Source organism: Convolutriloba macropyga, chromosome 1 (genome assembly GCF_964194025.1).
Source record: "Convolutriloba macropyga chromosome 1, txConMacr16.3, whole genome shotgun sequence".
Classification (NCBI taxonomy): Eukaryota; Metazoa; Xenacoelomorpha; order Acoela; family Convolutidae; genus Convolutriloba; species Convolutriloba macropyga.
Window position 1 is genome coordinate 76,363,367 of NC_134468.1, and position 25,707 is coordinate 76,389,073.

Genomic DNA, 25,707 nt, shown 5'->3' on the forward strand with positions numbered 1-25,707 from the left:
CGATGATAATGATTATGAAGGAGAAAAGACTCCACAGATAGAATTCAGTCATCAACTTCCAAAGACCAAACATTAGTTTCTATACACTACAACTGAGTTCCTTTAACCGAATTTCTGCTGGACTATAATGGACTAACTTGTGAATGATCCGCATAGTTTGCAAACCGCTGATAGCTTAGTACCTTAGTTGAGATGTTTTTTATAGATCCAATTTAGATTAGACGAAAAAGGGAAGTCCTTAAAAGTACATCCCTATGAATAAATTGAGTTGAACATGATCTCTGCTTCAATCAGTACATTCAATTGCTTTTTGGCTAGCATCAATCACTAACTTCGAAGTAGAATTTTATATTAAAGATTTGTAGTTCACTATCACATTCGTTGTTGATTTTCAAGGAAAACTGACAAATACTTTTCGCTTGAAGGTCATTGGTCGACCAGATAAAGAATTTGATAGCACAAAGCTGCCCAAATCTACTCAAAAATGAAAGTCGGTAGTGGACCTCAGTTGTAATGCAGGCAACAGAGTGCCATTAAGTGTGAGAAGCACGATGATTTGTCAGGCGAGTTTCTGGTGGAGCTGAAGAGGGATGGCTAGGCGAGACACTGGCCGTGCTGCCAGTCGCGCCAAGGGTCGCACTAGTATCCAGTGTACTGGTTGAACCGCTTGGCCGAGGCGTGCGCCCTGATGGTATATTGTACTCTGATCTCACAAAATTGGCAAGTAGTCGAATAAGGGAGGCGTTCTCGGCGCGCACTTTGTGGTAGTTGCGCGATACTGTCTCGTAATCAGCTAACTGGACCTCTAGAGTCGACACTCTCTCACTCAGATCCACACGATCCTGCAAAATATGAACGAATGCTTGCTGACTCAAAATCTATTTGATGCTAAATCGAAATTCATCTCATCTAAAAATTTCTATGAAATCAACGATGTGAATAAACAAACAATCAACTTATAAAATTCGAGCCTACGATGAATTATCAATTGAAATAATGTTTACTTTATTAATTTTGTTTGCTAAAAAAAACTTTCATCAATTTGAACAGGGAAAAATTTGCTCTCAAGCGATAAATGTTTGCTAAACAAAAATCAATTATAACCGACAAACCTCCGACGAAGTCCTGTTGAAAAAATAAGGTTGGCACTTACCAACAGCCGGCTTCTGCCGGCTCGTTAGGTTAACTAAAGGTCTTCAAATGATGTGAATGGTGTTTATATAGGCCAATAGTAACTTTTAGGCCAAAACACAATTTATCAATAGAATATCACACAATTAAGGATTCATAATTTGAATGACCAAGAATTAGTTAAACATAATTTTAAAGTCTAGGAATTGAGAAAATTGTTACCATTGAATAATAGCTAAAAGAGTACCCAAAATTAGTAGGCTTGCTGATGTCACCAAATAAAATATCCCTTTTTTGGCATATTTTGTAAAAATTTAGATTTCAGTGGAAAGTCGATCCGTGGAAACTTAAAAAACTGAAAAATATAAAGTTGTTGCCACTGCGTATTCCTGTTAAACCTGCTGATGGAATATAGTTTGTCTTAATCAGAGGTCAAAATAAAAGAAACCATCAAAAAACTTCGAAAAACTAATTATTTGATGTTTTGCTTTCCACATTTCGTGCTATGATTGAGGGTTTGCGAGTTAAGAAAATGTTACCTGATTGTGCATTTTTTTATTTCTCTGTTTGTTTTCTGAGTTTCTCATTTCCATCTATCATGTAGAAAATTCTTTCAAATTCTGATTTTTGAATAATTCTTGATTTCTTTTTCATATGAAACGTTTGATGTTGTGTAATTTTTTGAGCGAGCAACATGCAGCGGTTTAAGTCAGGCGTTCATACAAGTTTTCCAATAACTAAGCTCTTTCAAAGCGCGATAAACAAGCAAATGCGCATAAAGTTGCAATGAAGTACTAATCTTTCTGTAGTGGTCTTCTTAAGTGCTAAACGTACTAAACCAAAAACCAGAAAAAAGTTTTCATCTTTTTCTCCGTTTTCTGAGATTCTTTGTTAAATGGCTCTTCATTTGGTGTTGCTCATAGTGGTGTTTTGCAAGCACAATGTTCCTGTATGGCCCAGTTGAAATTAGAGAACTTGATTGATTTTACGGGCCCATTTAAACCTTTTAAAAGCCTTCCCTACAGGTTTAAGTGCTGACTGTAGAAAACTGTGGCGATTTTCGTTGTTTTGTAAAAACTGTAAATATTCTGATTTATTGATTTTAAGGACCCATTTAAACTTTTTAAAGTCTTCCCTACAGGTTTATGTGCTGACTATAGCAGCAAAATAAGCTTTTGAAGACATTAACGTCAGAAACTGTGGATCCGTCTAGTAATTTTTGCACGTTTCGTAATTGTCGACACTTTTTGCATTTTCCCATGAAAAACTGATCAATTTTGGTTATTGATATTTGCGATCCAAAACAGAATGGTTAACTGAGTTATTAGTTAGAGTGTCTAATCTCCAAAAAAGTTTCGGAGTTTCTTCTGAACAAAATAAAGATGACTGAATCATTCGTCTCTGTGATTACCCAGCCTGACTTTTAAATCGCGTTATTATCCACGTCAAAAAATTCCGGCTTCGTTTCTGCTGATTACAATTCTTTCTCTTTTGCTAACGCTTGAAGCACATTGGGATTGAAACCGAGAGAAAAAAGAAGAGATAGAAATTGGCCGAGCATTCTATGATTCTTTTAGTGTCAAAAATTGTTCTAATTTGGTATGCAATTTCAATTAGATTCTAAAAGTACACTTAATTCAGGTCCTGAACTAAAAACACTCAAGCTTAAAACTGATGTCAGCAAGCAACCGCTCTAATGAACTTTGATAATCTAATGCACCATGACTTAATGACCAGGCTTTATCGATTGATGCCATTTGCTTTGATTTTCCTCCATTGACTCTGACCGTATACACTACATTGCTTAATTCAATTAGAAAGAAAATTTAAAAATCAATACAATTGAAACAGCGAGTGAGGTAAATCAGAAATCAAGCGTGAAAATCGTCACTTGTGTAAAACAAACAACGTCATCAAAAGTTGAAGCGAAATAAAAAAACATAGCAGGACAAGTTCTGACCTACAATTCAATTAATTTCAAACCTTTTAAAAGCTTCGCAACAAGTTTATGTGCTGACTATAGCAACAAAATAGCCTTTTCAAGACATTAACTTCAGAAACTGTAATTACATCTAGTAATTTTTGCACGGTTCGCAAATGTCGACACTTTTTGCATTTTCCCATGAAAATCTGATCAATTTTGGTTATTGATATTTGCGATCAAGAAAAGAAAGGTGACTGAGTTAATAATTAGAGTGTCTTATCTTCAAAAGTGTTTCGGAGTTTCTTCTGAACAGAATAAAAATGACAATCATTCGTCTCTGTGATTATCCAGCCGGACTTTTATTTCATCGCGTTATTATACGCGTCACTTTAAATTGCCGTCTTGGTTTCTGCTGATTCCAAGTCTTTTTCTGTTGCTAACACTTGATGCAAATTGGGATTGAAAGAGAAAGAAGAAAAAAGAAGATAGAAATTGACCGAACTTTCTTGATTTTTTAGTGTCAAAAATTGTTCAAATTTGGCGTGAAATTTCAATTAAATTCTAAACTATACTTAATTCAGCTTCAGAACTGAAAACTAGCAATCTTAATACTGATGTCAGCAAGCAACTCCTCTAATGAATTTTGATAACATAATGCACTATGACTTAATGACCTGGCTTTATCGATTTATGCCTTTTCTTTTGATTTTGCTCTTTTCACCGTATTCACATTGCTTAATCAATGCGAAAGAAAATTAGGAAACCAATCCATTGAAACAGCGAGTGTGGTAAGTCAGAAGTCAAGCGTGAAGATCGTGACTTGTGTAAAACGAAAAATAAAAATGTGATCGAAAGGTAGAGCGAATTGAAAAACATACGAGGACAAGTCCTGAACTAAAACTCAAACAAATTTGCATTGAATAAACAACACTAGAGTGCGAATGGAATATGAATGCATTGAAAAACCAACTAGAATAAAAAACAGGTGAAAAATATCGAAAAACAGTAAAAAATAAATGTCAAAAAGCTGCATGTGAGCAAAAAGACAAGCTAGAGATCAAATTTTGTTCAAACACCGAATTCTCACTCTACTTTAAAGTTTAAGTGAAAAATTTTCACACCGCAAAACCACTTGTTTTTTCACTCCACTTCCTGTTTCGGCGTGACCAAAAGCACTACTCTATTTTGACTTCAAAATCATAAAAATCTGAGCACAGATCATAGCCAGAAGACTCCGGAATGCACTCGAAGTATAACTTAACTTACGTCCCTGCTGGCCACTAACAAAAACCACTAGCAAAACCATTTACTTCATTAAGTCAATCAATTTGAAAAAGAAAAAACCAAATGGAAAGGAAAGAAAAGTGAAAACGTATTTTTAGCAATTTTTCACGTTACGACTCCACTAGGTTCTCTTTTACAGATTGTCAAATATAACTATTTCGTTTTTTGAACTCCATATGTTTAAAAACATACCCGGCAGATTGCTGGAAAATAGGCGCCAGTGAATCCCATAAACCGATTGCGATTGAAAAAAAAAGAAATTGAATTTGGTGCAAAAACAATGTAAAGTGTGTACTATGTTGACGTCATTCCGAAATTATGTTGGCCTACTTCTGAAGAAGGTGATACAAAGGCTATTATCAATGCCAAAAAGCATTAACATAGCCGGCAAATAGCCTCCGTTCACCAACTTGACGCACATTGGGATCGAAACAGAAGAAAAAAAGTAAGATAAACTGACAGAATTTTTCTGGTCGAAGCGTTCTTATTTTGTGTGTAAATTCTACATATTCGTTTATATTCTAAAAGTAAACTTTATTCAGCTTCTATACTGAAGTCAATTAAGCATAAAACTAATGCCATCTAGCAAACGCTTTAATGAACTTTGATAACCTAATGCATTATGACTTAATGGCCGCGCTTTATATGTTTCAATTGATTCTTCTCATTTTGCTCTTCTGACCTGGACCGTATTCACTACATTACGTAATTCAATACGTGAAAGAATTTAAAATGCATTCATTTGAAATAGTGAGTGAAATAAGTCAGCAGTCAAGCGTGAAAATCGTGACTTATTTCAAACAAAAACCGTGATCAGAAGGTAAAGCGAATTAAAACGGAGAGCGCCTAAATAATAGCCGTTGAGGCTGACGGCAACTATAAAAAATTGGTAACTAAGAAGTATATGAACAAAGTTCGAGTAGCGGGCATCTAAAATGGGGTTCAATGGGATTATCACCTTTCTATTTTTGATTTGGTTTTCAATTCTGAATATGTTTATTCTAGATATTGCAGCTCACAACACTTTAAACCGAATGAGAGAAAAAGAATAGCCTAGAGAAGTTTCAAAATGTAACGCAAATTATTGAAAAAGCTCTGACTTAAGGTAAATCAAAACAAATTGTATTCGACGAAGTAGAAAAAGTCCGCAAAATAAGCCGGCTAAGAAGATGATGGAGGATATCTAAAACCTAGTGATGCTTTTCGAAACTGAAAACAAAAGAAGATCAAGCCGAAAAGTACAAAATCTAAGAAAACTATTAACTTTTTCAATAATATTCTTTGAAACTTGTAGAGAATCAACACACCTTAGGAAGCAGTTCCTGCTTATTGGCTTCCTAAAATTTTTAAGAAAAAGTAGTAAACATAACCGACTAACGTCGGGCGAATTGCTCTCAAACGACCGGCGGGCGGTTGTCAGCACCTAGCCACTGTTTAGTGAGGTTAGCTTTCGCTTGATTGAAGAGGCGTGAGGCTAGGGTAATAGACGATATTATCACGCCACATAACAGCCGCTGAAGTCAACAAAAGAGTTAAGGAGAGAGAGAGAGACTGCGAGGTAAAACGTGAGCGAGAAAGAGAAGGAAAGAAACGCCAACCAACACACACACAGAGAGAAAGAGAGAGAGCTAGAAATTTTTTCCATGAGATTCTAGCCTTGTTAGTAACTAAATCATATAAACTGAAAGTGCAAAATTCAGAAGAAAACTTTCCACATTTCGCAGTGACGAAAATGTTCAAAGAACATTTTTTGCCTCTGGATTTTTGTCACGTAACCCATCTGCAAGACTTAAAAAGCTTCGTTGGCCAGTATTAATCGCTAAACTCAAAAAAGGACTCAAAAACTGAAAATAAAATGACAAAAATTTCAAAAAAATTGAAATAATCATAAGTTTTATTAAAAAATCGATAAAATTTGTGATATTAAAAAGTTCAAAACTATTCTATCGCAATAAAAATTGTTCAGTAACCTATTATCAAAGCCTATACGAGGTTTCTTGGGCTGGAAGAACTTAGATAATGACAAATTTTGAAAAATTTGAAAAAAAAATTCAAGTTTTATCCAACAATTGCTAAAAATCGTGATGTTCAAATGTTGAAAAACATTCTATTACCACTAGAAACTATGCAGCAACGTATTATCAAACCCTTCAGGAGGTTGTCTGAACCCTGAGGCTGAAAAATCTTGAATAATGAAAATATATGTCAAAAAAATTTAAAAATATAGCAATTTTTGTCAAAAAATGCTAAAATTCGTGATGTTTAAATCTTGAAAATGATTCCATTACTTCTAGAAACTACATAGTGACCTATTATTAAACCCTCGAGGAAGTTCCTTGGCTCTTGAGGCTGGATAAACCTAAAAAACGACAAAACCTTTTAAAAACATTGAAAAAATTTGCAAAATTTATCAAAAAGGCAAAAAATTCGCAAGGTTGAAATGTTGAAACCATTCTATTACCACTAGAAACTATTCAATAACCTATTATCAAATCCTAGAGTGGATTCCTTGACACCTAGGGCTGCTAGGGCTGAAAAAACTTAAAAAACTGACAAAAATTTTCAAAAATCTTGAAAAAAAATTGTGAAAATTAGTAAAAATTTGCGTTTTTAGCTAGCGGTTGTTCGTCAGTAGCTAGCCACGGGTGGGGGGAGGGTGCACGGGGGTGCCAATAGTGGGGGTGCCGGCGGTGGGGGGCAATAGTGGGGGAGGGGGTCAGCAGTGGGGGGGGTGGGGTCTTCAACCTCTAAGAACCGCTGTTCACACCATAAGTATAAGACTCCAAAACTGTTTGAGCTGAAACAGAGCTAAAAGGCTCTAAGAACACTTAATGCCCGCTGGGCGCTACCTGTTTATCCCGTTTTTGAGGACGAAAAGTCAAAAGCGTCAGACGAAAAATTGGTCAAGCGAAAAGTCGCATAAAAAAAAAGACCGACAGGACTAATATAATTGCTACAAACTTCGTTTGAGAGCAATTAAAAACTACAAAAAATAGCAATTTAATCATTTACTTTAGTGAAATAAAAATAAAACTTTAATTTTTTTTCATTACGCGACAATAAAATTATAACCAACCTTAATTAATTAATTGACTAATAAAAAAATTACACTGAAATGCAAAAAACAGTAAGCAGGCAAAAATACTTAAACAGAAAAATTGAGCAAAAAAACTGTCAAAAATCGCTGTTTTCAACTAAAATGAGCCTCAAATGATAATCACAATATCAAAAATGCATAAAAATCCACAAGAAAACCAAATCCAACCTAAACAAGTTCTCCGGACGCTCAGATTTGAAAAAAAAAAAGATTTAAAAAACGCTTAAAAATTGTCCAAAACAATTTCACAAAACTATCTTAAGATTGCATTAGAACTCTAATATGACGATTGACATGATCATAATAGCTCGCAAACAAACAATTATTTGTTAATATGGTTTAGAACAACCATTTTAGACAAAAAAGTAAAGTAAAAACTGTAAAAACTTCTTCAAAAAAGCCGAACGTGCTCAAATATTTCGCATCCTTAACAAAAACGTTTTTCACACCTACTTTTCTCGCAAAAATACAACATGAACTGAAAATCACTCTCTCTTCTCTCTGCTCTTTAATTCGTTCACCTGTTTGACCTAAACACTTAATTTTCACGTGCAAATTGAGTTTTAAATCATGTTTTAAATAGACTTCAAAAAAAATTATCGATCAAAAAAGACGCTCCATCAATACTCCTCTTCGAGCCGTAAAAAAGACAGCGCTCGATTCAATTCATATTCTTTGAATTGTATGAAAGGAGAGCACCTAAAAAATAGCCGATAAGAGGCTGTCGGCGGCTATTAACAAGGAGTACCAACAACAAATGCTTCCACTTTTTGAAATAATTGAAGTTCCAGTTTTATTCTATACAGGAGCAGCTCTACCACGTACTGCGATATTCGCAAAAATTGCACTGTTAAATGTAGATCACATGTAACACTAGTGTTAAAAATTCGAACTCACTTGTAAAATCTAAAAGGCAAATTCAATGGTGGATTAATGAAGACTTGCCAAAAGATCCTAATAATCAATTGGGAAAATTTCCAGAAGCTAACTACTGTTTCCGTTTTTCCTTCCATGTCACACCCGTTACTTCTGTGTTAGGCACGAAAAAATTTCTCATCTATTTGGAGAGTTCACTCTTGATAAATGAAATTATTTTCACCTTAATGAATTATTTTCTTTATTCCTTAATGAATTCTTAACACCTTAATGAATTAATTACACCATAAATGAATTTATTTACCTTCCTTTCCTTCTGCACCTCGTCCCATCTCGGCGAAGATCTGAAGAGACTCAGCTCATTGTTAAGGCGTTTCACCTCCGCCTCCAGGTAGGCCACGTGCTGAAAGGCACAAAGAGACATAAAATTACGCCAAAGCATTAGAAATATAAGCAGTTCAGGGGCCGATCAAATGGACGAGAGTATTGCTTCATCTCGAAAGATGCACGCACGACTATATAGTCTGTCCCAAAAGGTTGCAACGCAACCGATCATTCGAAAAACTAAAGACATGCAAATTAATATCAATGTACCGATTTATTTACGCTTTAAATATGACCTTTGAGCTCTTTCTAGAAGGATTGAAACGTCCGCTTGCAGTGCAATTTTATTACCCAATAAACTTTTGCGAAGAGAGAAATCCGTTTCAGTTGATCAATTAGTGCAAAGGTCTACCTCAAAAATAAAACTGGTGTGATCAAAATTGGCATGTGAGTACCGCTCCTATTATACATCTTCTCCGCAACACCCTATAAGTTTCAATCCGTTTCTACTAAATGAGACGAAGCAGGAAAAAAGCTGGAGAATCCAGATCATTATGTTGAGGGCCCTGACCGCACCTTTAAAACATTTAAGGCCTAATAAAGCAGCGCCATTTACATAATTTCCTTATAGTTAAGATATCCGCATCAATAAATTCCGCAAAAAATCAAAGATTCTGAGCAAAAATTCAAAGATTTTGAGCAAAAGTTCAAAGATTTTGAGCAAAAATTCAAAGATTTTGAGCAAAAATTCAAAGACTTTGAGCAAAAACTCAAAGATTTCGAGCAAAGATTCAAGATATGCAGAAAGCGGTTACATGCTAATTTTGTTACCTCGGATACCATAAAACTTTACCTCTGAACAGACAACATACAATTTTCGTAATTATGATAACCGATGTAGCAAAATGTCTATTGGAACACATCTACAGTTTGCAATAAACGAATGCATATCAAAAAAAGTTTTTCCCGATGTACTTAAAAAAGCTTATGTAACTCCAATTTACAAAAAAGTGATCCACTGGAAGCAGAGAACTACCGACCAATTTCAGTTACACCGACTCTTGCAAAAAATTTTGAAAGACTTTTGCTCCAGCAAAAGCTAGAACATGTTGAAAAGTATGAAATAATCAATAAAAATCAGTTTGGGTTTCTGAAAATAAAATCTTCGAATGATACAGTAATATCGTTGACAGAAACAGTGAACAGTTTGTTAGAAGAAAACGAAACCGTTGTCAGTATATTCTTGGATTTGACCAAAGCTTTTAACTCAATATCTCACAAAATTTTTCTCGAAAAAATAGCAAAATATGGATTTAGTACGGAATCAATTGCAATGCCAGAATCGTTTTTATCTAACAGAAAACAATGCGTAAAGAACAGAATTGAATATTCGAACTCGGTGACAATCAATCACGGAGTACCTCAAGGAACAGTTCTAGGACCTTTAATTTTTATGTATATCAACAATTTCCCAGAAAAAAAATGAAAAAAAGAGAGGACGTTTTACAGTTTGCAGATGACACATGCATTATTTGTCATTCCAAATCCAATGAAAATCTTTTATGCGAAATTAACAGTGTATTTGAAAATACTGACAGTTATATGAGGCAAAATAAGCTAACTTTAAACCGAGATAAAACAGAAATTGTGGTTTTTTCAAAAAATGGTGAATCAAAAATTGAACAATTTCATTATAATGGAATTTCCATAGAGCCAAAAACAAGTTTTCGTTATTTAGGTATATTGATTGATAACAATTTAAATTTTGATATTCAGCTAAACAAAACGTTAACAAAAATGGCAAATGCTATTAGGTCAATTTACTTAGTAAGACATTTTCTACCATTAAAAGCAAGAATCGGGCTTTTTAAATCACTTGTTTTGTCCCATCTCAATTTCAGTGCCATTTTCTTTCAATCGTTGTCGGTTATGTCACTTCAGAGAGTTAATAGACAAATAAATTGGGGAATAAAGGTTTGCCACCTGCGCAAAAAGTTTGACAGTGCAAGAGATCTATTATTGAAAGACAAAATATTACCAGCAGAGCTTTTCATTAAAACGTTTGTCTTCTTAAATTTTTTGACCTCCTCTCACAAAATAAAGAGAGCAGAGACCAAAAACTCCTCATTCAGGATTTTTGAAAAGTACGAATTGACCAAAAACTCCAGAACTCTCCAGTACTTTCCAAAAAATAAGTGCCATTCCAAATGGAGTGACAGGTCACTGATTAGAAATTTTTCTAGGAAGTGGAATAAATTGCCAATTGAAATCCGAAAAGAGAAAACTTAAAATAAATTTAAGGAAAAACTAAGCAGCGAAATGGTCAAACTGCATAAACGTGTTCCAATAGATAGACAAGTAAGAGGCTTTAGAAATTTGTTCTACTGAAGTATAAAGACCAAACTATTCATATATTTACGAGGCGATTTTGAAAATGTAAATATTTAACCAAACGTTTTTGTTGTGGTTATAACTTTAAATTTACATTTTTGAAGATTAAAAAAAATTATAAATACCCCCTTTGGTTTGGGAAAGAAATGAGAAATTTTGCGAAACAATTTAAGGTTTTCGTTTTTGCCATTTACACGGAAACGGGGAACATTGATACCTGAACAGTCAGCACAGTAGATCACATAATAGCGCAGACGCTATCAGAGAACTGCTTAGTCAGAACAATCTGTGAAAACAAATAAATTAGAAAACAAAAACTTTTTCCAAGTTTTTTTTTCGAAAAAAGTGACAAATTAAGCCTCGAGCAGTATTTTTTTGTAATTTTAAGCATGGCAGCACTTTTTACAAAAAGTAATGATTCATTTGCTTATATATCTATTCCTTATTTTTTAACCGCAGGGTGACATCGAAAGGACCTCTTGGCTTTAAAAAAAAATCCGGAAAAAATTGACTACATGTCAGCAAAAAGGGATTCGCTCGACTTCGATTCCCAGCTTTTACAAACTTCATTAGACTGTCCCTAAGATCAGAGCCACAGAATAGAGAACCAGCGAGAAGACTCAAGTTCAACCCTTCAGAACAAATTAGGACGATGGACTCTATCAACAAAACATTGGATGCACCAGCTCACATTTCTACGTGATTTCAATCTGACCATAGAGTTGCTCGCACCCAAAGAGCGGACTTAAGGGTAATATCATGACAGTTTCCAGGTCCGCTTGTCGTCATCAAAATAGACAAGAGTTGTTATCAAAAAAAGACGACTTTCTCAAGAGTAATAGTTTTGAAAGCTGATGTTTTTTGGTGCCTCTAACTCTTCAACACCTTATCAGGTGGTAGGATTTTGAGCCGAAGGGGCACAGAATCAAATGGGAGAAAACGAAAGATTTGCCTAAAACTGAATGGCCAAACAATCTGACCGGCTGAAATAATAAGTTACCCCCAAAAATGGAAAAGTTGGAAGGCGAATTAAGTCAGTTGGCGTCTTTTTGTTTATCTATGGCGTGCAATCGAGTTGCGCTCCCCCGCACCCCCTTACGGTGGGCATCTGTCGCGCGAAACCACGGACAGACATTTGTTAGACACGGACAGACTCTATTCAATAAACGCCTTTGCTCTAAACTGTGATCATAATAGAGAAACCAAAGAGCGGAATTCTGCTCTATTTCACATTTTGCAATCATTCTGCGGGACGCCCATTCTGTTAGAAACGCGTCTTCCTCATTTTATTCAAACTGAATAAATACGCTTTATGCTGTGCGTTACATGAAGTTGGTGGCTCTTGAAAGAATTCAGTGGTAATTTCCAAGAATTGTTACATTAGCCGTCAGCGCTGCTAACCTATAATGACAAGCGAGGTATAAATTGAGAGTTACCATGCATAAATGCAAAACAATGAACATAGACAGTAGCAATCTATATTATAAATTTCGGCTTATATTTATTTCCACTTTAAACTTGTTTTTTTTTAGTTGGGCAGTGAATAAAGAATGTTTATCTGGTAGTTTAGTATTTCAATGAAGTTATTTCGCTTTAAGCAACATTCGGCTTAAAGTTGGCAGTCGCAGTTATGGTACATTAAACGCATTGTAACACACCATCGAAAAATATTCTAGTAAGTATATTCAGAAGTGTATTATAGTTAAGTCTAGTATAGTAACAACTTGCGCATGCAAACAAGAGCACATTCTGGAACATTCGTACACGTTTGTTCTAGAATAATCTGAGTCGAATAGTATTTAAACCGACGACTTTCTTCTGCTTGTATTAACCACAATTTCAAACAATAACTACAATTTTATATTGCTTCACTCTGTCTCTTGTATTTGATCGTGAACCTCTTCAATCGAAAATCTATATTCATAATCGTATATCCAAAAATGTTATTGAGTAACATCTCAAACTCCGACTTACTCCCTCTGTTCTGGCAGCCACCAACAAATAGATGTCGACCAGCACTCGCAATTTATCGACCTCAATGCAGACCTTCCTTCGACGAATTATTGAAACCATATTTTCTGTCTATCGGTTGCAATTACAACGATTCCGACCTCTTTCAGTTATCAAAACCTCCTCAGCAAAACTTGGACACAGATGACTTGCACCTCCTGGGGCTCCGTGCGGCGAACAACCATTGGATTTCGGTTATCAACAGTCTAAACTTGGAGCCCGACAATCTCAAGGTTACACTAGACGAGGAAAAACGGGCTGTGACTGTTCAAGGCTCTGCAAAATGGCACAATCGAAACGGCTCACAGATGACCATGCGATCATTCCACAAACGATTCAAGATTCCCGAGAAAGTTGATATGCATACTCTGCGATCCAAAATGCTTCCAAATGGAAAAATTATTCTCATCGCTGATAAACAAAACAATCGGGATAACGACTTCATCGAAACATCTGTAGGGACGCGAAAAGAGCCCGAAAAAGTTTCATCGCAGAGTAACGCAAATTCAAGTACCGACAGAAAAGACCTTCAAGTTACAAGAAACGAAGAAGACACTAAATCTGCTCAGCAGCACCAGATCGACCAAGAGAGGGATAGCCATGAAGAGAACATGGAAATCGTAACAACACAAGACCCAAAAAACTCTGAAGAACAAATACAGCAAATTACTGACGTCGATCAAGGCGACTATGAAGCAAATATTCACACAACTGAGAACAAAGGAAAAGAAATGGAGTTTCCGCAATCAATACAATCAGTAGAGAATCTGCTGAAGCAGCCGATTGGTACCGAGTGGCCCAATATCGACTAAACTTTCTAATAAATTTCATTATAATTTTTTAATTAGTTCGTTGATATAATTCGTAGAATTTATATTCATTATTTATTAATTGAAATTTTTTTCTCAACTTTAATTTTTATAACAAACAGTAACATATAAAACAGGAAGAACAGCTGAAATAGTTCAAAAATACTCTCTTAAATACCTCACGTTGAAATACCTAATTTGAGTTTTGTTTTAAAGTACTAAGGCTCCACATATTTCACAAAACTATAGACTTAACTGACTTTGTGTTTGGATAGTTAAAGTGAATAGAGCAGTCAGACTTCCTTCTCACAAACTTCTAAGAATTCCTGGCCACAAAAGTGGTGCGGGTTGTTCGTTGGAGGAAGTCTGTCAACGTTACATGGATCTTGGGTTTTGGATTCTTGACACTTGGGTGTCAGAACCTAACCTTGATCAATGTAACGTACCACTTCCCTAAAACTAATCATGCAACACTTTTCGAAGCCTCTCAGTATGCTCTACATCAGTCAGGTAGATAAAATGCAAAACAATTTCAATATTTTTAGTTACTCTTTTTTTAATGTTTCGTTAAAAAAAGGTTTAGTTTTTTACTTGCTTTGTTGAGATTGGGATACTTAAATGGACTTAGTTGACTATTATTCATTTTCTGTAAAACAATGTTATTGGGGCAGCTTCAAGTGAACCAATTGGTTCCGTCTGCTGTCCTCTCTGTGCTTAATATATATATTAGACTTTGTGTTGCTAGTATTATTATTTTGCATCCGAGAAATAAATTCTTCTTCTTCTAAAACAATAATAGTAGACAAAGCTGATCGAGAAATCCGATTTCTCAAAACATCAATAAAATCTTGATCTAGCATTTAAAAAAATGCGTCGTTACTTTTTCCCACCTTGGGGGGATCGGGATGAGCTTCCACTTTATGTAACTATCAAAAAACAAAATAGAAAAGAAAACAAACTTTCTCAAAATAATGAATTTAAACTGGTGTTAAAAAATTAATTTTATTAATAAGATGCCTCCCTTCATCCACCAATGGGTAAAAGCTCTCAAATAACAGTTTAATTGTTTTCAAAGCCCTTACAGGGTAAAAAGGCATCACAGTAGGGAATCACATAACTGAGACCGTGCCTCAACGTGTACTTTTAATTTAATTCATAAGGCAAAAAAAAACATTTTTTGAGTAACGTATTTTCCATAACACATTTAACATTACCGTCCATGAAAAAAATAATAGTTACAAATAACAAAACGCAAGCAAATTAGCTTCGAAGAGGCAAAAATAAAAAAAATTCTGAGGTAAGACATTTTTTGAAATCTACATTTGACGATCACTCAACGAATACCTAAAAGAGTGCACTGCGACTGAATGCGAAGCACGAGACAGTACTGCAATTGACTGGCTGCATTAAACATAAACCGACAAATGTCGGAAGAATTGCTGTTGAACGATAGGCGAGGCAATTTAATTCATGGTCTTTAGTATAGATCAATATTTCTTTATGGGTGCAAAAAACCTCGACCCAACCCGGATGCGAACCACTGACCTCCCTATCCATAGCCACCCTCACTAACCACTGCACTACGAGTCAATTAATTTTCCTCTGCTGCAACCGATTTTATATTAGCAACAAGCTTTACTTCGGAGCACTAGTGATCACGCTTTCGATCATCATTTTTGAGTGAGTCGGTTTTTTTTTGTGCTTTTTTAAATGTTTTTCTTCAGTATTTTGCAAGTTCATATTACCCGACTCTTGGAGTTGTTTTTAGTATTCTACCGGTTGTTTTTAATTGCTCTTGAACGCAGCTCATAGCAATTATTGTAAACGTGTGTGTCTTTTTATGCAAATTTTTCGATTGACAATTTTGTGCTTTTCTTCTAGAACATTCTTTGACTTCTCAAGTGACTTTTTCACGCTTTCGATCATCATTTTTGAGTGAAAAAGTCACTTGAGAAGTCAAAGAATGTTCTAGAAGAAAAGCACAAAATTGTCAATCGAAAAATTTGCATAAAAAGACACACACGTTTACAATAATTGCTATGAGCTGCGTTCAAGAGCAATTAAAAACAACCGGTAGAATACTAAAAACAACTCCAAGAGTCGGGTAATATGAACTTGCAAAATACTGAAGAAAAACATTTAAAAAAGCACAAAAAAAACCGACTAACGTCGAGGGAATCGCTCGCAAACGACCGGCGAGCCGTTGGCTTTGGCATTAACCAGCCGGACTAAAAATACAACAGAACTAATTTGTTTGCTAGAAACTTCCTTTAAGAACAATTGAACAGAAATTTAATAACTTAATAAATACAGAGGGTTTTTAAATAATAGATACTTTTAGGTGGGGGATATGCTTCGCGTGAGTGTGAATGTGCGGTTGATGTGACTGGTTGGGTGAGGGCGGCTGGCGTGGGAGGGAGATAGGTTGGGCGCAGGTAGGTGGTTTGATGGGGTGAAGTAAATCTAAGGGTTGGTGTTGAGGGGTTGGGGACAAGAAGGGTGAACGAAGTTCGAAAATGGGGGGCGGGGGGGGGTACGACAGAGGTAGTGCGCGCTGAAGAGGTCACAACTTTATATGGCCATTTTACCCACAAAATGAACTTTCCACCTGGAATATAGCCAGCAGTTTCTAATTTATATGCACTAGAAACAAAGCTACTGTTAGTCAAATGTTGGAGAATAAACATAAGCCGACTAATGTCGGAAAAATTGCTGTCGAACGACAGGCGGGTGCAAAAACATTAGACCCCACCGGGATTCGAACCATTGCCCTCCCGCTTTAAAACCATTTGCACTACCGACTGTGATATTTGGCCCTGACTATTTCTCCGCTGCAACCAAATTTATTTTTAGCAACAAGAGTGAGAGCAATGAGATCCCTCAAAAATGAGGAACGAAAGCGTGAAAAGTCACTTGAGAAGTCAAAAAACGTTCTAGAAGAAAAGTGCAAAATGGTCAAGCGAAAAAATTGCACAAAAAAAGACCAACACGTTTACAATAAATGCTATGAACTTTGTTCAAGAGCAATTAAAAATTGTTGTCCGAAAGCAGAAGCGAACTTGCGAAGTGAACCAGGTCAAAGTTCAAGTCATGAACAAAATATGCTTCAGCTAAAGAAAAAACGTGTAGACTACCAATAATCTTTTTCTACTCATGAAAAGCTACAATCCTTAACAAAAATTTCTTTAAACTTAGATCGAGAGCAACAATAAACTTTTAAATAAACTGCTATTAACATAGCCGGCAGATTGCCGGAATAGCTGCGAAAGAATATACCTACGTGCCATATAATAGAGATAGAAACAGATACAGATCTAAATTGAAAAAAAAAATCGACGCCGCTCAAAAAACTAGGTAAAAAAATTTAGCGATAAATTAATAAAGCTTGCTAAAATTCATTCCGCAGAAGCCTCTTATTAGGGACCTTTACTGCACATATGAGTTCCTTCGACCTTAAACAAATTCAAATTAAACTTAAGTTTTAAAGCGCAAAAGTCATTTTATTGAGTGAGGAAAGTCACTTGTGATCAAAATCTAATCACGCAAAAAACGTTTGCTAAAGAGAGTGAGAAATGACGTCACGCGCGCAAACGCCGTTAGTGAGAGGAGGAAGTAATTCAGAAAATTTGACTTTTTCAGCTGCGCTGTGTGAACAAATGTAAAACGAAAAAAGCGTCAGACGACGAAACAAAAAAACATAGGACAAGTGCTGACGTACAATTCAAAGAATTTTCATTGACTAAACAAAAAAACTAGACCTTGAATGAACTTTGAATGGATTGGGAAAACCATTTAGAAAAAAATCCGATCCAAAAAATTGAAAAAACAGTAAAAACCAAAGTAAAAATGCCGCATGTGAACAAAAAACCACTAGCGAGAAAGCGAATTTTTGTTCAAACACCAATTCTCACTCTACTTTAAAATTAGAGCGAAAAAATTTCACGCCGCAAAACCACTCCCTTTTTCGCTCCATTTCGTGTTTCGGCGTGACCAAAATCACTACTCCAATTTGACTTCAAAAATCATGAAAATGTGTGAACAGATCTTAAAAAAAAACATAGCAGGACAAGTCCTGACGTACAATTCAAAGAATTTTCATTGACTAAACAGAAAACTATACCTAGAAAAAAAAGTAAAAATTAAAGTGAAAACTAGACCAAGAACGGACTATGAATGGATTGGGAAAACCATTTAGAAAATCCGAACCAAAAAATCGAAAAAGTTGTAAACATACCCGGCAGATTGCCGGAAAATAGCCGCCGTTGATTCCAATAAGCATGATTGGGATTGAAATAACAGAAGATATTGAAAAAGATTTTTGTACAAAAACATTTTTTTAAGTCCGATTTATTTTGATGGCATTTCGTAGTTGAACATACTTCTGTTTCTTAGAGAGAGGCTACAGGGGCTACTATCAATAACAATAAGCATTAGAGAGAGGTAACTAATACTTATAGGAACGACGTTCAAATAGCGGGCATCTAAAATTGGGCTTTATGGGTTTATCCCGTTTCTATTTCTGACTTCAATTTTTTATACTGACTCTGTTCATTTTGAATTGCTTTGCTGAGCAACTGATGTTCAAAATCACTTTTAGCAGAATGAGAGAAGAGAGAAACTAGCCTAGAGAAGTCAAAAAGATTTCACGCAAAATGTTGAAAAGGCGGCAAAATGAGGTAAAGCGAAAATTTTTTTATTCGACGAAGTAAAAAAAAATAGGAGCGCTATAATTGCCGGCTGAGAAGATGAGGGCGGCTATTAAAAATCAAAGTGAAATTGCCGCATGTGAACAAAAAACCACTAGCGAGAAAGCGATTTTTTGTTCAAACCCCGTTTTCTCACTCTACTTTAAATTTAGAGCGAAAAAATTTCACGCCGCAAAACCACTCGCTTTTTCGCTCCACTTCCTGTTTCGGCGTGACCAAAATCACTACTCCAATTTGACTTCAAAAATCATGAAAATGTGTGAACAGATCTTAAAAAAAAAGACAGCGCCCCAATACAATTCAAATTCTTTGAATTGTAAAAAGACAGCGCCCCAATACAATTCAAATTCTTTGAATTGTAAAAACCAAGAGCACCGCAATATAGCTACGCTCAGCTTACAGCTTCGCAGCTATAAAAACAATAAACTCTTTCCAAAAGTTGCCTTTTAACAATTGGTCAACTTCTGTCAAAATTAAAGTTGGAAATATTGCCAATTTAAATTGAATAACGTAGCGCAGAAGTCAGTTTCCGACAGATGCAAGTCTACATGAACATAAATATGACACACGATCAACCTAAAAACTCAGCTCCCAGAGAGTATGCAACAAATGAGTTCATCGTACATGTTCAGCCAGAAGTGGTAAGAGTTGTAGGTGCCCTACAATAGCCAGCTTAAACATTAATGGAAAATGTAGCATCTCGAAGAGCGTGGCGGTGGAAATTAAAATGATTTAAATTGTGCAGCGAACGACATTCGGCTAAATTTTGATTTGACATTTTCCACTAGCTTCAAACACCAATAAAATCAAACGAGTAGAGGTGGCTCAAAATCGAGGAAGAAAAAGCAGGAAAGCATAGCTGGCCAATCAAAAATAGCCGGCATTGGTATTGACCCCACTGACCGGCGTTGGAATTGAAACAGTAAAAAGAAAAATGAAGGGAGCCGAATTTTTAGTGTGCGGAAAGTGTCCAATATTGTTCTAATTTTGTCCGAAGTATCATTATATTCGATGAAATAATTGTATTCAGTCACTGGTTTTCAGAAGAGTAAAATTAATACTAAACATAGCTGGCAGATTGCCAGAAAATAGCCGCAATAGCTTTGTAGATCTGCAGTCTCAAAAAAACAGTAAAATAGACAGACCAAAAAAATTCGACTTTTCCTTGAAGGCTGATGTTATATTTTGATTAAAAATCTGTATAATTTTTTGCTGCCTCTATTAGCTGCTCTCTAATAACCTTCATTTAGAAAAACACACACCCATTTGACCTTATCTCTTTGAATTAAAGTAAATAAAAGTCAATTTCAAAGTGAGGAAGTCATTTTTGTGAGTGAGGTAAGTCAAGTGTGACCAAAAATTTAATCACGCATATGAACAAAAACACTCGCTCCGCGAAAAGCGAAAAAAGACGTCACGCACGCACTTCAGTTGAAATTGCATGAACGAATGAACAAAAAGCAGATTTAAATTGGTTGTGACGTCATATGGTCGTAACAAAAATCGTGACGACGAAATGAAAAAAAACATAGCAGGACAAGTCCTGACGTACAATTCAAAGAATTTTCATTGACTAAACAGAAAAACTAGACCTAGAATGGACTATGAGTTAATTGAGAACACTATTTTTTAAAAAATCAGATCAAAAAATTAATAAAAAAAAACAAGATCATTGTCAAAATGCCGCATGTGAACAAAAAAACCACTAGCGAGAAATGAAAATTTAATTCAAACAAAAAACTAAGCCTAGAATGAGCTGTGAATGGATTGGGAAAACCATCTAGAAAAAAATCCGATCCAAAAAATCGAAAAAACAGTAAAAATCAGAGTGAAATTGCCGCATGTGAACACAAAAACCACTACCGAGAAACCAAATTTTTGTTCAAACACCGTTTTCTCAATCTACTTTAAAATTAGAGCGAAAAAGGTTCACGCCGAAAAACCATTCGTTTTTTCGCTTCATTTCCTGTTTCAGCGGGACCAAAATCACTACTCCAATTTGATTTCAAAAATCATGAAAATGTGTGAACAGATCAAAAAAAAGACAGCGCCCCAATACAATTCAAATTCTTTGAATTGTAAAAAAACCCAGAGAAGGCCAATATTGCCCCAGCTATCGCTGTGCGGCTATTAATAAAAGATAGCAGTATACTCGAAAGAATTCTGATAACTCAATGCAAAAAATTAAACAACACAAGGCATTTGAACCCTGAGGGTAATCGCTTTATATTACTGGATGAAATCTAAATTCCATTCGGTTGAAAAAGTGATTGAAGGAAGTCAGAAATTAAATCTGAAAGTTTTGAGGAAGAAGCTGATAAAAAAGAAACCAATTAAAAAAACAGCCGGAGAAGTCATGACCAACAATTCATAAAATGTTCACTGACTAAATAAAAATAGACGTTAGGAGGAGGGATGAAGCTTGTCTTTAAAAACAGAAATATAGCCGGCAGATTGCCGGAAAATAGCCGCGATAGACGCTTGTGGTCTTCCATAAATTGAAACAACTAAAGAAAAAAGATGGACAGATCGACCAACAGTCCTTTAATAGACCATTAGACTTTTTGGGTTAGATTCGGACTGTCAATTTTCTGACACATACGGTCTATAAAGAAAAAGCCCTACAAAAGCTTTTTCAAAATTGTTATTCCAAATCAAAACTCAAGACTAATACTCAAGAATTAGGGCATATAAGTATGGCACTACTCAGATGCGCACTATTATCTTTAACTAGTAAATGTTCATAAAATTTAAATTTCCATACGTGAGAGGTCATTTTTTAGTGAGGTAAGTCACGCAATTGACCTAAAAGCAGAAATAATGTCACGCACACACTACTCAGATGCGCACTATTATCTTTAACAAGTAAATGTTCATAAAATTTAAATTTCCATACGTGAGAGGTCATTTTTTAGTGAGGTAAGTCACGCAATTGACCTAAAAGCAGAACAAATGACGTCACGCACACAAATGTTAACTGCAAAGAAGTAGACGTCACTGAAATTGAAAAAGTCAATGGTCGCAAAAACCATCGACGGAGAGGACGAATTAAAAAACCACGATGTCCCCAATAATAGCCGCTATCGCTCCGCGGATATTAAAAACAGTTTCAGACAGTCTTATACTTAGAGACTAGTAAGACGTACGCGGCTATTAGAAAATGTCTATTAGAAAATATAAAAATTCAGAAAATGTCTAAGCGCAGTATTTGATACACACCTGATGGCAATTTGGACAAGAAGGCGTCTGACTTATCGGACTGCGGGTTAATCCACCTCTGTCTAAACTGTGATACTCAGTATGCTCCTGGTCTGTACCTCCTCCATTTGCTGTCGGTGCAACTTTTACATTTGCATAACTACTTCTTGTGGGAAGACTACCAAACTGGACAGAGTTCATCTTCCTGAGACTGTTCGACTTCAACAGCGCCGCTGCAGATGGAGTGTTCAGAGAACTGATTCTGGCCATCCTAGCGCTGTAATCAGACATGTCATCTCGACTTTCATTAACATCACTCGGATTTGCTCCCAAGGTCGAGGAGATGGATCTGGCTGCGTTCGGGGTATCTGGACTGTCCAAAATGACGCCGTGGCGATTGAAGTAGGATTCACGAGCTCTGAAGTTGCGAGTTGAGGTTGGCGTTTCCTAAAATGACACACGTCAGTTGGTAGACATAACTACACATCGTTAGTACGTTAATTAACTAGCATGAGATTTAAGTGGTGTTGTAGTTAATTTTATATAAAGTTGTACTCAATCGTCTTTGAATTGCAGTGAACAACTTTAAAGTGCAACAGAAGTAAAATAACAGTGCTTTAAATTCATATACTGAGCAAATTGCACATAGGTGGGATTTCAACACATGTACTGGTGATTTAGTTAAGTTAGTTTTAGTTAATAAATATTATTCCAAATCTCCAAACTGGGCTCAAAATTGTTCTTCATGCAACTTACCCAATTGCATGAAGAGATAACATCCTCACAAACATGAGGAATATTGTGAACTTCGCAATAAACGAGAATCATGGTAATATTGGTGGTTTAAGAATAGCTAAAATTATCAACAGCGAATAATTACATTTTCTTTCTCAACTAGTCCGTGAGATACGAAATTGCCTCGAAACTATTGTGATCAACTGAAACTGACGGGATTCCGAGTTGAATCCACAAAAGACATACTTATCAAAGAGCTGATTTAAGACTTCATCCTACCAGCAATAAAAATGTGTGTGATCAGAAAGTGTTTTAAATTAAAGAATGAACCATTATGACAAATTTGTAGCAATTGTTGTCAGATTAATTGATTGTTTACATCATTTATGTATGCATTAACTCGGATGTATGGATGGATAGATTTACAGTAACTCAAGTCTGAGCGGGGTGGTAGTAGGTACATAATAAAAGTGAAACAAGGCTAACAATATCCGATGGAGGAGTAATATGTAATACAATGAGAATTGAATCTTGTAAAATATCATCTAATCTATTAGTAGTGGTATCTCGTATTATCATGCCCTTTGTTAATTATCAAAATCATTCTGTGTCAAGTCAATTTTTTCACCGCAAATATCCATCGCATGCTCCGTCTTTCCTTCATTCTTCGCCTTTTTCTACTCGTTTCGCTTTCCCCGTGTTTTTCACGTATTTGCAAATTCTCACAGAACACGCTTCGAGTAATCTTCGGAACACAGTAAAATAAATGTGAAACAGACCAAATGTAACCAAAAACTCCACAACTTTTTTGTGTAACAAGCTGCGAAGAAACATAACTTTTCACCACATGAGGTATTTACACTCGATGGAAAAATACGGATCAATATTACGCTGATATTGTTTTTTCTTAAGTAAACAAAGTTAAATATGAGTAAGCAAACTAAGTCTTCAAAGATTCTTCATCCGACTTGTTTTTAGTTATGGCAAAGTCCACTTACAAATACGCATGAATGAGGTGTCAGTACTTGTTGTAAGTAGAATGGTGCACAGATGAATGCGGTCTGTCCTTAAGACTCGATGTCCGCAGCAAGCCCTTCGGATCAGCGGGGGGCGACCTGAATCCAGACGCTGACGGTGGCAGAGCCCTCGCGGATCCAGACATAATCACCGGATGTGTGAACTGGTAAGACTGGTTTCCTCCTAAGGGAAGATTCATCGAGGTACCACTTCCCCCGCCATATTTTGGGGCGTACGAACTTTCAATCGATGGTGGCGAGAAACTGTATCTAGCAGATCCCTCTTTGAAATAAGCGTCTAAGGATCGGTCACTGTAACTTTTATGGTAAGGATCCGACGATGATGTCCCGTAACTCGTTTTCTCGCTCACTGGAGCTACGGAAGGAGTGTACCGGACATAGCCAGTTCTCGAGGCCATCGGAGGTGTAGCCGACGGGTGATGATGATGTGGATGATATCCGACATCACGTCTCTGATGACCAATATCACTCGAGGTATTGCTGTACACCTTTGGGGGCATGGCTCCACTTGAAGGTTTTGAGGACATTATCGCGGATTTTGGGGGCTTTGCCGAGTCGAATGATATAGATCGCATTTCGAAAAAATCACCAGGCGAATCTCCACGCAAATTGCTAGATGTGTATCCGGGATACATGGCTCCACCGCTACTTGTTGGTTTCGGAAAAGTATCTCGGTGCTGCCCCGTTGTACTAAAGGGAACAGATACTGCGACATACTCAGTTGGTTTCTTTCTTGGTCCAGGAATTGGTGGTGTTGATGAAATGGGCTTCGTTTGCGTGAATACCATCGGCTTATATGGTTTTGGAACCGCGACAGAAGACTGAATAGAGCTAGCTGCCGGCATCTGGACGTTCGCGTACTCTGGCCCGCTTCTGTTATTACTTCCACCGATATTAACTACTGTATAGTTCTTGTAATTATCTGCTGCTTGTGTCGGTGTGAAAGCCGATTTGTAGTCACCTTCTGAAGTTTTCATCCGCAAACCATCAAAATGGTCCACAGTTGGCTTCTGCGAAGCAATTTTAGGCGCGGAAGAATTGTAGTGCGACATCGTGTACAGCGAAGGGTTAGTAGTGGTTAGTGGTCTGTTAGTAGAAGGGTTACTATTGAAATTATAATAACTAGAAGAGTTTAAGTTCACAGCAACTGGAGAAGTAGATAGAGAAGTTTGAGTCACATAATTAGACGGCTGACCTGAACCTACAGGAATAACAGTTTGAGATCTGTTTTGATTATTAGCATTTATTTGAGGCACTCCCACTTTTGAAGTATTAGCCTGTGGGGGAGGCTGTCGGGTTAACGCATCGTCAACGTCCCTGGACGTGAGACGAGCGTATCGCGAAGACCTCTGGAAGCCTACCTCAAGTTGGTTGGGTGGCTGTTGCTGGCTGTGAGGTCTCAGTTGAGAGGGGTTTGCACCCGGCGGCAAGATTGTTGATCCTTGAGGTGTAGGTGATACTACTGCAGGCGAAGATGGCATGAATTTGCTCTCTATTCGCTCTCGCTCCTCCTGTAGTAAATTGAATTAAGACCCAAAATACTCTGATCTTTACAACACTGCCACCACCAAAACGACTCAAAACTGATCAGGAAAAAAATACTGTCTATTCTTCGACTAATGAGGTAGGAAACTCTAAGCCTGGTTTTCATTCAGAAAATTTCTAGCGTTTTCATTCTGAAAATTTCCGACACTATCCAGTCTTAAACTTTTTCTAAGGTAAGCGTCCAGAACAACAATTTAAATTTGCATTAAATTCAATTATTTTTAAATTTGCCCGGAATTCAATTATTTGCATCTGTCTCGAAGCATGTGGTGTTCTTAGTGGAAAACTTAAGCAATAGCAAATAAAACTATTATAAAATTAACCGCTCTAAAAATTTGTTTGCTCCGTACTTATATCAAGCGACCACTCCTATTTTCTTGTTGGATCGTAATCGATTGCAGGAAAGCTACCCAGGAGCTCCTATATCTAGTACTCAAACTAAAATCGGATTTTTATAGAAGCGCATCAAAATATACTACTTTGGCGCCAAATTACAAATCTTCTTTGGCAACGTAAACTTTGATATCACTTCCACAATCAACAGTACGTTTAGTAGCTTTACAAAGGCAGAAATAGAACTGAACTTTCACAACACAAGCAGCTGCTCGTATAAAGATGAATACAAAAAATCGGAATTTTA

The 25,707-nt window shown here is 36.3% G+C and overlaps 1 protein-coding gene across 3 annotated transcripts in view; it reads right to left on the reverse strand.

Annotated features, from left to right (window-relative positions):
- Positions 1-496: 496 nt before the first annotated feature.
- The window catches only part of LOC142342794 (uncharacterized), a 69,850-nt gene continuing 44,639 nt past the window's right edge, over positions 497-25,707 (reverse strand). For 2 of the 3 annotated variants that reach the window (XM_075394380.1, XM_075394372.1), the window contains 4 exons: positions 24,884-25,033; positions 21,772-22,197; positions 8,617-8,715; positions 497-842 (listed from right to left, as the gene is read on the reverse strand). In XM_075394380.1, coding sequence (XP_075250495.1) covers positions 534-842; positions 8,617-8,715; positions 21,772-22,197; positions 24,884-25,033 — 984 coding nt within the window. In that variant the 3' untranslated portion in view covers positions 497-533. The remainder of the gene's footprint in view (positions 843-8,616; positions 8,716-21,771; positions 22,198-24,883; positions 25,034-25,707) is intronic. The other variant, XM_075394388.1, reaches the window with a different exon arrangement.